Consider the following 13,025-nt stretch of genomic DNA (forward strand, 5'->3'; position numbering starts at 1 on the left):
TGAACACCCTGCTATTTTGCAAGTTCTCCCACTTAGAAATCATGGAGGGGTCTGAAATTGTCATCGTAGGTGCATGTCCACTGTGAGAGACATAATCTAAAAAAAAAAATCCAGAAATCACAATGTATGATTTTTTAACTATTTATTTGTATGATACAGCTGCAAATAAGTATTTGAACACCTGTCTATCAGCTAGAATTCTGACTCTCAAAGACCTGTTAGTCTGCCTTCAAAATGTCCACCTCCACTCCATTTATTATCCTAAATTAGATGCACCTGTTTGAGGTCGTTAGCTGCATAAAGACACCTGTCCACCCCATACAATCAGTAAGAATCCAACTACTAACATGGCCGAGACCAAAGAGCTGTCCAAAGACACTAGAGACAAAATTGTACACCTCCACAAGGCCGGAAAGGGCTACGGGGAAATTGCCAAGCAGCTTGGTGAAAAAAGGTCCACTGTTGGAGCAATCATTAGAAAATGGAAGAAGCTAAACATGACTGTCAATCACCCTCGGACTGGGGCTCCATGCAAGATCTCACCTCGTGGGGTCTCAATGATCCTAAGAAAGGTGAGAAATCAGCCCAGAACTACACGGGACGAGCTGGTCAATGACCTGAAAAGAGCTGGGACCACCGTTTCCAAGGTTACTGTTGGTAATACACTAAGACGTCATGGTTTGAAATCACGCATGGCACGGAAGGTTCCCCTGCTTAAACCTGCTCATGTCAAGGCCCGGCCTCAGTTTGCCAATGACCATTTGGATGATCTGCACTGTATTAAGGAGAGGATGACCGGGGCCATGTATTGCGAGATTTTGGGGAACAACCTCCTTCCCTCAGTTAGAGCATTGAAGATGGGTCGAGGCCGGGTCTTCCAACATGACAATGACCCGAAGCACACAGCCAGGATAACCAAGGAGTGGCTCTGTAAGAAGCATATCAAGGTTCTGGCGTGGCCTAGCCAGTCTCCAGACCTAAACCCAATAGAGAATCTTTGGAGGGAGCTCAAACTCCGTGTTTCTCAGCGAAAGCCCAGAAACCTGACTGATCTAGAGAAGATCTGTGTGGAGGAGTGGGCCAAAATCCCTCCTGCAGTGTGTGCAAACCTGGTGAAAAACCACAGGAAACGTTTGACCTCTGTAATTGCAAACAAAGGCTACTGTACCAAATATTAACATTGATTTTCTCAGGTGTTCAAATACTTATTTGCAGCTGTATCATACAAATAAATAGTAAACAAATCATACATTGTGATTCCTGGAATTTTTTTTTTTTTTTTAGATTATGTCTCTCACAGTGGACATGCACCTACGATGACAATTTCAGACCCCTCCATGATTTCTAAGTGGGAGAACTTGCAAAATAGCAGGGTGTTCAAATACTTATTTTCCTCACTGTATATACATACACACACACACATGTACACTGGTATCATGTCAGTGTCTGTGAATGTATTTGTCAGATACAGTCAGATAGGTAACCCTCTATATCCTTTCTCTCTCACTCTCTCTTTCAGACCTTCACAGCTTGGTGTAACTCCCACTTGAGGAAGGCCGGGACACAGATTGAGAACATTGAAGAAGATTTCAGAAATGGCCTCAAACTTATGCTGCTGCTGGAGGTCATATCAGGTGGATCTCATCAACACACACACGATATACTGTATTTATCCAAGTTTTAATGCAGTTTGGAAACACTTCAAGATTGGAAAAGATCTGACTTTTGATACTTTCTGTCATTTTGTTTGTAGAGAAGACACGTTTTCATCAGTTGATGAGACTCTTAAACGATCATTTCAGATTTAATAACTCGATCTCTCAAATGCTGGAGATGTAATGAGAGTGCAAATTATCAGGGTTTTTTTTCACCTGTGTCTTTTTTCATGATTTTATTCATCCATCACATTCATCTTTTATCCATCAGCCATAAGTCTTCTCATCCATGGTAACTTTGACTCATTAGTATCATTTCATAAACCGATACAGTGATAAGGTGACACCACTAACCAACACAGGCGATAAAAAGTCCATTTTAATTAAGTTATTGAAAAAAACACCTATTAGGACTGAAAATGAAGGTGAATATACACAAACTGACAGTTATTTCACCCACAGGAATAATGTCCGAGGTTGTTTGTTGTTAGCCTGAGCTTAAACACTATACTCATAGATGTGCTGAAAAACCTGAAAGAAGCAAAGAGATTCAGATATAAAATCATGATGTATTTTAAAAAAAGAATGAATCACTTATCATTATTTTTTCTGTCTTTCAGGCGAGAGGCTGCCCAAACCCGACAAAGGCAAGATGCGTTTCCACAAGATCGCCAACGTGAACAAAGCTCTTGACTTCATCTGCAGCAAGGGGGTCAAACTGGTGTCTATTGGTGCTGAGGGTGAGAGTCCTGCTCTGACTAACAACTTCCCTTCTATTATTTTTTCCTCCCGCTGATACCTATTTTCACCTCTTTTAATTAACATACCAAGGTCACATAGTATTTGCATTTCTTGGACCTATTTTTGAGCACCAGATGGCTGGGGAAGTTCAGAGCGTCAGGAGAATTCAGATGAGTTGGCAGTAACAGGAAAGTAAACTACAGATCACCCAGTTGGCAACAAACATGAGGAATTAGCCGCAATACACAAGTGTTTTAATTTATTCTTGTAATTACCTTAAGTGGCCATTTATATTTGAAGCTGGATCAAATCGCTGTATAAAAGCACTTTTTCTGACATTTTGTTGACTGGAATGTGTTGTTAGATATATAATTCAAATGATAAAAAAAGGCTGAAATGTTTTTAATGGTAATCATTTAAAACATTTGATTAAAGAAAATTACTGGAAAATAGTCGCAAATTGGGTTTACAAATGATAGAAGAGAGACACTGTAGCGTGAGAACTGATTAAAACAAATAATTAAAGGAAAAACAACAAGAGCTGAGCTGGAGTATGGTTTGAACAGTGAAAATGCTCCACTTGGACTTTTTAAATGATATTTTAATGCTCAGATTTAGTCTGTTAGGCCTCTAAATCTGCTTGCCTCTCGGAGGTTAAACTGACTAAAAGCTCAGCGGGGTAAAAACTGCTCAGATTGAGAGTTCATGAAAACACGCTGAGAGGTTCACTCGTGCAATATTCACATCAGCACTTCAAAAGCAGTGAGTGAATTTCTGTGTGACTTTAATTTTCCTCAGTCTAATTGCAGTAAAGATTCTATTTGCGCCTTCAGGCCGCGTGTAATTTAATTAGTCTCAACAGCGAAAGCTTCAAAAGACATACGATCAAACTTATACAGGACTTCCAACTTAGTAGAAAATCATGACTGAGAGGCCTGCTTTTAGTCTTTTATATTTTGCTTATTGCCGTGACGTGTCTGTGTGTGTGTGTTTAGAAATTGTTGACGGGAACGCGAAGATGACCCTTGGTATGATCTGGACCATCATCCTGCGCTTCGCCATCCAGGACATCTCTGTGGAAGGTGTGTGTGTGTGTGTGTGTTTACATAAACTAACACTGCCTTTTAAAATAAGTATATTCATTTAACATTAAAAACAACTTAATGAAACATGTTTATTTTGTGTTAAAGGTGTTGTAAGCTAAGCTCACCGGCTCCCGATTGTAGCTTCATATTTAGGACAGATATGAGAGCCGTATCAATCTCCTCATCCAGCTCTCAGCAAGAGAGCGCATAAGCAAATTTAATGCTCAACTGTCACACTAATACTTTCAATGATGAGAAAGAGAGCACGCATTCTGACTGTAATCACCATAGTGCCCACAGCATACAGATCCAATTTTAAATATGTCTTTGCTTTACAATCTCACACACTGATAAAGTGGAACAAAATCAGATTTTCAATGGATGTTTTACAAACACACACCGAAAACTGTCTTGAAGTTGCATAAAAGTCAAGAAATGTCACTTCAGGAGCGAAAAGCACGAACATCACACATTATTCACATTTAAACTAAACACACTTTGCTTATTTACAAGTTTCACTCATCAGTCACACGTGTGAACAGTCAGGTCAGCAAGCTCCAGGTCCACTCAGATTTTACTAATGATTACTGCACTGTGTGATTTGTTGCGTGCAGTAAATCAGATTCAGTGATTCAGTCCCTCCAGCACCTTACTTCCCTGAACTTTATCTGCACCTCTTGTCATTTTATTCAACCTTCATGTTAGACAGATCAACTCACAATAAATTCTTGTTTATAAAGACTTGGACCTTGTTCATCCTGTCCGTACTCACACCTCTGATGACCCTCACCTTCAAGTCATCTTCTTTAATGCTCCTTTTATTGCTCTTGCTCTTCAATATCTTGCTGCTGTTTTATAGCTTGACTACCTTTGCCATCGACCTCTTTCCAACCTCTAATAAAGCCTCTTATATATCCAGTACAGACAAAACAATCATCCCCTTTTCATCCTCTTATCCTAACCATTTAGCGCCTCTCTTAGGCTTCCATTATTAGGAGTCCATTTTTCTGAAAAGATCCTGTATTCACTTCTTTTCTAATAATCATGTTTGAATAAAATAATGTCTTTCATCTGTGCTACAATGCTCACCATCTCCCTCCCTTACTTCTTCCAGAGACCTCTGCTAAGGAGGGTCTGCTGCTGTGGTGCCAGAGGAAGACTGCCCCCTACAGGAACGTCAACGTGCAGAACTTCCACATCAGGTGGGTCTACAACGCCGAACTGTGGCATTAACAGGAAACTGCAACCTTCTCTTATTAAATGTAAACGTTATACCATGCTTTCCTCCTAGCGTTTGTGTTTCTATTTAAAATCCTCCTTCTCTATCTTCTTCTTCCTGTTTTGTTACCTGCCCTCTTGCCCCATACCAATCCTCCTTTTGTCTCATGAATCTTCCCACTCTGGCATTTCTCCCACTTTCATGCATTTGGTCTCTCTTCTCCTTTTCCTCCTCTTCCTCAGTTGGAAGGATGGCCTGGCTCTGTGCGCCCTCATCCACAGACACAGACCTGACCTCATTGACTACTCCAAACTGAGAAAGGTGCCCTGTCCTTCCTTCCTTTTTTTTCACCTTTCTTACTCTTCTTATTTGCTGTATTTTTTTCACTTCGCACTGATGATCGATACCCAGCACCACTATCAGTCTCCTTGAATCTGTTTATAGATCTTTTCATTTCAGTACTCTCTTCAGTACTCTTTGCATTTCATGTGACAGTCTGTGAAAACACTCTATGAACAGTCCAGTCTGTGATAACCCAGTGCAAACACAGCGCTACAGTATCAAATCTTTTGTAGATGTGGTACTGAAGATTTTGTATCCTGCATGTCCAAATTCACAACCTTTTATACGTAAGCCAGTGGCTCCTATTTGCATGGGATATTAAAAGTACGTGTCAATACCAGTTTTGAATTATAGAGGTTTGATTTTATTTCTAAATATTTCAGTTTGACCATTTACAAAAAAGTATTTAATCTTTAATCCAGACCTGCGTTTCTTTTCACAACAGAGGAAACGTTTTTGACAGGTGCTTGATCAAAAACAACATTGTTATAAAATAGATTTTAATAGTGTATGAACCTCATATCTGTTTCCTTCCTCTCAATGTGGATCATGACACTGGCTGTAATGACAATCCTTGTCTAATTGGTACCATAACGTGGTTTCATGACAAACCCAGTGCGGTCCTACACGTGCGTGTCTCACAGTAACTGTGTCTCCTTTTAGGATGACCCCATTGGCAATCTGAACACTGCCTTCGAGGTGGCTGAGAAGTTCCTGGACATCCCCAAGATGCTTGACGCTGAAGGTGCGGCAATGAAACAAATGAAACAGAAACCTCTGCTGACGCACGCTGCTCACCTCCACTGCAGCAAAGTACAGTACATGGTGACAGATGGAACAAGGACGAGAGGACCTTCTTACTTAAACTCCCACAATTTGTTAGAAAATGAATGCGTTTTAAATCACTAGCATCTATTGAAGTACTAATGGTTCTGACCTCAAGGAATGTTTTTGTAGGCAAAATGGCTGATGTTATGCTCGCAGTTTTCTTTCTAAATTAGGAACATCGCATATTACATTGAAAAAAGAATAGGTACATATTATCAGTAAAGTTGTTTATGATACTTTTTAAAATCCAAACTAACAAAGCGGCTTTACAAAACATTATGGTGACACAATAAATGACACATAAGGCATAATAATAATTTGACTCTCACTAGGGATGATTATTCATACACCGTAATATTTTATTATATCTTTGATTACCCCCCCCCCCCCCCCCCCCCAGATATTGTGAACACACCCAAACCTGATGAGAAGGCCATCATGACCTATGTGTCCTGCTTCTACCACGCCTTCGCTGGCGCTGAGCAGGTCAGATGATATTTTTCTTCTCTTGTCTTTAGACCCAGTTGCTTTGTTCCTTACAGTGTGTGTTGAAATGTTATTATAAAACATGAAACACCATCGACGTGATGTTACGACAATCCTAATGAGTAAATGTGAGCGATGTGTTAATGGTAGCGGTTATGACACTTCGTAAATGTAAATGAATTTACATTACTCCCTCCCTATCTCAGGCTGAGACAGCTGCCAACCGTATCTGCAAGGTGCTGGCCGTCAACCAGGAGAATGAGAAACTGATGGAGGAGTACGAGAAGCTGGCCAGTGAGGTGAGAAAACCGCTGCAACCAAACAACTCCCACTCTCAGTCTGTCCTGCACATCCTCCTCTGCAACAACACTTTAATGTTTCATCAGTTTAAACCCAGTGCTTCTCTCTTAACTTTCTAATCCTCCTACTGACTTCACATGACACGGCCCTAAAATCGCTGCAGGCAAATCAATAGTGTGAAGATGAAGTGAAGGACCAAAAGAGTTGCAGTCACAGAAACTTTAGAGCAGCAGTGGAGAACAATATTCATTTACAGTATACCAAAAATATGAAAATATAGACAAATACATTGTGTGCACAGATTATCAATGTTTATAACCTGTTATAATAATTTTAAAATTATTTGCTATTAATTATAATACTGTAAAAAAAGGTAAAAAAGGTACAGGTCAACAACAATGCAATTCAAAGTGCGTTCTCCTAAAATCCTGCAGACGTCCTGATGGGAAAATATTGAAGCCAAGATTAAAGCCAAGAAGCAGCTCAGCAAAAAAGTGTTGCAGAGACTGATCATTTCCATTATAGATTATTACTGATAATTAATTATTATGTTAAGAATTGTTTTAACTAATTGATTTTTACTGTTAACAATAAAATGTCAAAAATAATAACACATGGCCATCACAAGGTTTGACAGCCATAGAATTGTGTGTTCAGGTAATGATTAAAAAGATATTAGAAACATTAGTCTTTGTGGAGTTAAGAGACATTAAGAGACAGTTGACAGCAACTGAGATAGACCAAGTGTACATACTTTTTTGGTTGAGGAATGGTAAAGAAACAAAGAGACAGATAAAATGAACCACCTGAGACGTAAATTAACCCAAATCCAAACATTTTGTGCTGAAGACGTACACACGACAGAGCTCTGAAGTATTTCTATTAGTTTTAAGGCAAAGTGGTGCCGTTACAGGACAATAGGGTGTAAAGAAAATGAGAATATACAGGATAAAAAACTTAATAACACAGGCAAGAATAAACCAAACCTTTTGGATATTGTTAACATTTCCCTTCCTCCTGTAGCTGCTGGAGTGGATCCGCCGCACCATCCCCTGGCTGGAGAACCGTGTGGCGGAGCAGACCATGCGCGCCATGCAGCAGAAGCTGGAGGACTTCCGCGACTACCGCCGCATCCACAAGCCGCCCCGTGTGCAGGAAAAATGCCAGTTGGAGATCAACTTCAACACCCTGCAGACCAAGCTGAGGCTCAGCAACAGACCCGCCTTCATGCCCTCCGAGGGCAAGATGGTGTCGGTGAGCAGTTTTAGGCTTTGACCTCAGTTGAAGGATTTCTCCTCCCTATGTTTTCTATCCCTTAAAGCTTGTAAAATCTTTTTCAACCTCCAGCTTTTTTGATCCAACCAAAATAAGACTAAGCAATTTAGTTTAAATCAAATAGAATAGAAATAAATGTACAAGCAGCTGATGCAAGTTTCAGCTGAAAGAAAGAGAATATGCAGAGCTGGCTTTGATAGCTCACTTTTAAGTCGGGTGATGCAAATAGAAGCTGCATTCATTTCGAATTTCTCAGAAATGTACATGGATATTAAAGTCTTCTCAAGGCAGACATTTCATTATTCACATTCTGAACACTCACATAACTGAGTAAAAACTCCTGTTCTCAACTTACAGTAATGATAAAGCCCTTCTCTCCTGCAGGATATTGCCAATGCCTGGAAGGGTCTGGAGCAGGTGGAGAAAGGCTACGAGGAGTGGCTGCTGACAGAGATCCGCCGCCTGGAGAGACTCGATCACCTGGCTGAGAAGTTCAAGCAGAAGTGCGCTATGCACGAGTCCTGGACTGGAGGTAGGGACGACAGAGAGGTTTGATGAACACAATTTCCAGGATGCCAGGGTAACTGTGTGTGGAGTTCGAAAGTTCCTCCCAGACAGCCAAAGAAATCATATTCAAAATCATGTTGATGTGTACATGTGTTAAACGGGTCCAGATGAATGAACTGTGAACAAACATCATTCTGCACAGTGAGGCTCAAAAATCCAACTGAAGTAACAATAACAACATTTAACAGTGGACTGTAGATTCATCTTGCCATTATTTTCACTTTACACTGTCTAACAAGGGAAAAGTGCCGTAGAATAATCATTAAAACCTGGAACGGTCCATATAAATCACGTAATAAAATTATATACAGTGATAAAACTATCTGTGGTCATTTATGGAGATAAGAAAATGCTATAGTATGTCAGAGAAAATGGCTAAGTGTAGTGGAGGGAAGACAAAAGATCAGAGGACGGACTAAAGTGTATACATTTAAAAGCTGTTATCTGCAGTGAAACCTTTCACAAGCTGATCTTCAAACGTGTGTGCGTTTCAGGTAAGGAGGAACTGCTGTCCCAGAAGGACTACGAGTCAGCCTCTCTGATGGAGATCAGAGCCCTGATGAGGAAGCACGAGGCGTTCGAGAGCGACCTCGCCGCTCACCAGGACAGAGTGGAGCAGATCGCTGCCATCGCCCAGGAGCTGAAGTAAGAAGCTGGGACAGAAACCTCTTCCTTTTTTATTTTTTCTGAGCTTTTTGATGGAGTTTAGCTTTAGCTTTTTTTTTTTTAGGATTTCTTGTGGTAATGTCAGTGTAATAAGAGGTCACAGATGCCCTGGCAGCAGGCGTTGACTGTGTGTGTGTGTGTGTGTGTGTGTGTGTGTGTGTGTGTGTGTGTGTGTGTGTTGGAGGGAAGAAACAGGAAAAAACTGTGAGGGGAGGAGAAGAAATTGGAGGGAATGAGGAATAAGAACAGAGATTATGTTAGATTGAGGGCAGAAAGGACAGGAAAAGAGAAAGGAGAGCGAAGTGTGGTCGTGATATGTTGAGAGGATGTGAATACAGTGAAGACCAAAAAATGCACCCGATGAGTGGAGAGCATATTAATAAGATACAAAGATGAAAGGATGGTTCATGAAAGAGCAGAAACCTCTGATCTCACTTTTTCCTTATTCCTCACCAGCCCTCAGGGCTTTTTTCACAGATAGTTTTGTGACGACCTCTTTGATGCTATACACAGTATAATGCTGACTGTGTACGCATGCCACCCTTAATTTATCATTTATTAATTCAAAAGCACGGCGCGTGACGGCATTAAATATTCTAATACTCGACGAGTGTAACTTCAGGGAGTAGTTTGTCAGAGAACCTTTAAAAGGTGGCAGGTGTTCTGCATCTTTAATAAAATTTCCTGAACATTGACCTTTTCATTTGTCATGTCTACGTGTTGAAAAGAAAAGCTGAGTTATATTGATGGCATTATTCTTTATAATTACAGCGAGGCAGTGAGTACCTTAATGGATTACATTTTTAAGTTAATAATCATGCTGATGAATTCATTTATGATTTCAATTAATTTTGGAAAGGAAATTTGTGATAATTGATGGCATTGTGTTTCACTCTGTTGTCTCCTCCAGTGAGCTGGACTACCACGATGCTGCCACAGTCAACACCCGCTGCCAGGGCATCTGTGACCAGTGGGACAACCTGGGCACCCTCACCCAGAAGAGGAGGGACTCCCTGGAGGTACACCCCGACACCCTCTGAAACACTACAAGGAAACATTAAGCCATGTGTGGTATTTAGGGACACAGAAGTAAAAGAGTTCTTCATGTATTTTGATATAAAATCAGGTGACAAATTTCAGCATGAACAAGTTTAATCTTCTCCTTTTCATAACAAGCCAGAGCTTCTTTCCACGTCGTCATCTTTGTAATGTGAGAGTGTCTCTGTGTCTGCAGCGTGTGGAGAAGCTGTGGGAGACTATTGACCAGCTGTACCTGGAGTTTGCCAAGAGGGCGGCACCCTTCAACAACTGGATGGACGGAGCCATGGAGGACCTGCAGGACATGTTCATTGTCCACAGCATTGAGGAGATCCAGGTACTGCCTGCGTGTGTGTATGTGTGTGTGTGTGTGTGTGTGTGTGTGTGTGTGTATATATATATAATCACTGTCTACTTCTAAACACATAAGATTTTATAGTCATTTACATTTAGTTAAATACATGAGATGTGTTCACTTACTGAAAAATCTTAAAAGAAATCTTTTAAGAGTCAGTAATAAAGAGGAAAGAAATTTCCCCAGGCAGATGCTGTACTTTTTTTTTTTTTGTGCTAGTCCCCCACAGGATGAGGGTGGGAAGCTCAGGCATGTGACATTTGAGAGTTTTCTGCAAAATAAGCTTGCACTCATGAGCTAATGTCTGACAGAAGTTATTTAGCTGCACATGAATGCAAAGACAGACTTTTCTGTCATTTCAAAAGGAAGAAATAGTCCAAATTACACACAAATCTTTTATATAAATGGGAAACACCTGTAAATGAAGGTCTGGAGAATGTTTCCACGGTAAAATCCTGCAAGTTTAACATTAATGTAACCTCAGTAAGACGAGCTTTCATTATTCAAGTAAAAATCAATGTCAAACACATCTTCCACGTTTGGCTGTCCGTGTTCTGAATCGCCTCTGTCCTCATTTAGAGTCTGATCACGGCTCACGACCAGTTCAAGGCCACTCTGCCCGAGGCCGACAAGGAGCGCATGGCCACCCTGGGCATCCACAACGAGATCCTGAAGATCGCCCAGACCTACGGCATCAAGCTGTCCGGAGTCAACCCTTACACCACCCTCTCCCCCCAGGACATCAGCACTAAGTGGGACACCGTGAGTCAAATCAAACCATGTGGAATTCTTATTGGAGGTAGCATCGGAAATAACTGATCGATCAGTATAACGTATAGATAATTTATCCAGCACTAAGCAGGATCGCCTTCTGAACCTGCTTTTATTTCTGGTTTGTGTAATTTGACATTGTGTAAACAGGAAATGTCACACTCATGTGCTACATTTGGTCATCTGGCTAAAAATAAGTACAGTACATACATAGCGGCAGGTCAGAAATACTACAGTACATTTAGGTTGGAGCGACACTGAATACTCTCAGGGCAAATCAAAATAACTGCAGACCACAATCTGTCAGTGCACTCGCAGTGTGACACACACCTGAGCATCTGTGCTGGAAAAAAATATATATTTCTGTGGGAATCTTGAAATAACTAGTTGGTTAACCACTTAAGCCGGCCTTGAACAACTATATGAAATGTGCAAACATCACAAAATATATATGGTTTCTATGTTAGTCAACTAAATTCACTGCTGAAATCCAGTGACTAAATTGTGGCTAAAATATCTGGAGTTGTAAAAGAGTATGACTGAGTCGATGCAGCAGGAAGGCAAACAGCACTTAGTAATAACTAAATGTAAAACAACTCATCTTTTGGTGCCTTGGTTGGATGTTTTCAGCATGAAAGAAGCTCTTGTGACTGCGTATTTAATTTATTTATCCACCTGCAGGTGAAGCACTTTGTTCCCCTCAGAGACCAAATGCTCCAGGAGGAGGTGGCCAGACAGCAGGCCAACGAGAGACTGAGGCGCCAGTTTGCTGCCCAGGCCAACATCATCGGACCCTGGATTCAAACCAAGATGGAGGTAAAGTGTTACTGCAGCTGTACTGTGAGGAAAATAATGTAAAAACCACAGAAAAAGAAAGTAGTATGAATATTAATGTAAATAAAACACACAAATTATAATGTATGCAATACATAATATAATAATGCAATACACTAAAATATAAACAGTACTGGGATTATGTAAAGGTATTCACCTTTGAATTTGTAATTGTTATTTAGGTGTCACGATTTATTTTTAGCTTCTGCTCACAGATACCATTATAGCTCATTTTAAGTTAACAGATGACAAACTAATGAGCAGTGCATGAAAATAAATGTATCTGTACACACAGTACACCTGTTATAGAAGAGCCAAAGACGACATGTAGAGCACCAATGCATTTTAATGTGCTGCCTATGACAGTACGTATGATAACGTACAGATGTAAAAACTCAGTTTCCTGCCTCTGTACGCCTGCAGGAGATCAGCCACGTGTCTGTGGACATCGCCGGCTCCCTGGAGGAACAGATGAACAGCCTGAAACAGTACGAGCAGAACATCATCAACTACAAATCCAACATCGACAAGCTGGAGGGAGACCACCAACTCAGCCAGGAGTCCCTCATCTTCGACAACAAGCACACCAACTACACCATGGAGGTACAGTGGACTGACTGCAGCCAGGACAAAGGCCAACCTTCCGCCCGCCACCGCTCGTTTCTTTGCTTAAAATGTATTGTCTCCACCTCTTCAGCACATCCGCGTGGGCTGGGAGCAGCTGCTCACCACCATCGCCAGAACCATCAACGAGGTGGAGAACCAGATCCTGACCCGCGACGCCAAGGGCATCAGCCAGGAGCAGCTCAACGAGTTCAGGGCCTCCTTCAACCACTTCGACAGGGTGAGGCGTTCACTGACCT

General features: G+C 41.1%; 1 protein-coding gene across 5 annotated transcripts in view; it reads left to right on the forward strand.

The window, feature by feature from the left end:
- Positions 1 to 13,025, forward strand: part of actn3b (actinin alpha 3b) — a 36,655-nt gene that overhangs the window by 20,783 nt on the left and 2,847 nt on the right. For 3 of the 5 annotated variants that reach the window (XM_046063824.1, XM_046063827.1, XM_046063825.1), the window contains exons 2-18: positions 1,520 to 1,634; positions 2,276 to 2,395; positions 3,392 to 3,478; positions 4,596 to 4,683; positions 4,943 to 5,021; positions 5,706 to 5,787; positions 6,271 to 6,356; positions 6,563 to 6,655; positions 7,680 to 7,910; positions 8,316 to 8,463; positions 8,993 to 9,143; positions 10,075 to 10,183; positions 10,399 to 10,539; positions 11,137 to 11,319; positions 12,010 to 12,144; positions 12,586 to 12,765; positions 12,860 to 13,006. In XM_046063824.1, the coding sequence (XP_045919780.1) occupies positions 1,520 to 1,634; positions 2,276 to 2,395; positions 3,392 to 3,478; positions 4,596 to 4,683; positions 4,943 to 5,021; positions 5,706 to 5,787; positions 6,271 to 6,356; positions 6,563 to 6,655; positions 7,680 to 7,910; positions 8,316 to 8,463; positions 8,993 to 9,143; positions 10,075 to 10,183; positions 10,399 to 10,539; positions 11,137 to 11,319; positions 12,010 to 12,144; positions 12,586 to 12,765; positions 12,860 to 13,006 (2,175 nt within the window). Of the gene's footprint in view, positions 1 to 519; positions 573 to 1,519; positions 1,635 to 2,275; positions 2,396 to 3,391; positions 3,479 to 4,595; positions 4,684 to 4,942; positions 5,022 to 5,705; positions 5,788 to 6,270; positions 6,357 to 6,562; positions 6,656 to 7,679; positions 7,911 to 8,315; positions 8,464 to 8,992; positions 9,144 to 10,074; positions 10,184 to 10,398; positions 10,540 to 11,136; positions 11,320 to 12,009; positions 12,145 to 12,585; positions 12,766 to 12,859; positions 13,007 to 13,025 lie in introns of those variants that run through there. The other 2 variants (XM_046063826.1, XM_046063828.1) reach the window with 2 other exon arrangements.

The sequence above is a fragment of the Micropterus dolomieu genome, linkage group LG12 (assembly GCF_021292245.1).
Source record: "Micropterus dolomieu isolate WLL.071019.BEF.003 ecotype Adirondacks linkage group LG12, ASM2129224v1, whole genome shotgun sequence".
Taxonomy (NCBI): Eukaryota; Metazoa; Chordata; class Actinopteri; order Centrarchiformes; family Centrarchidae; genus Micropterus; species Micropterus dolomieu.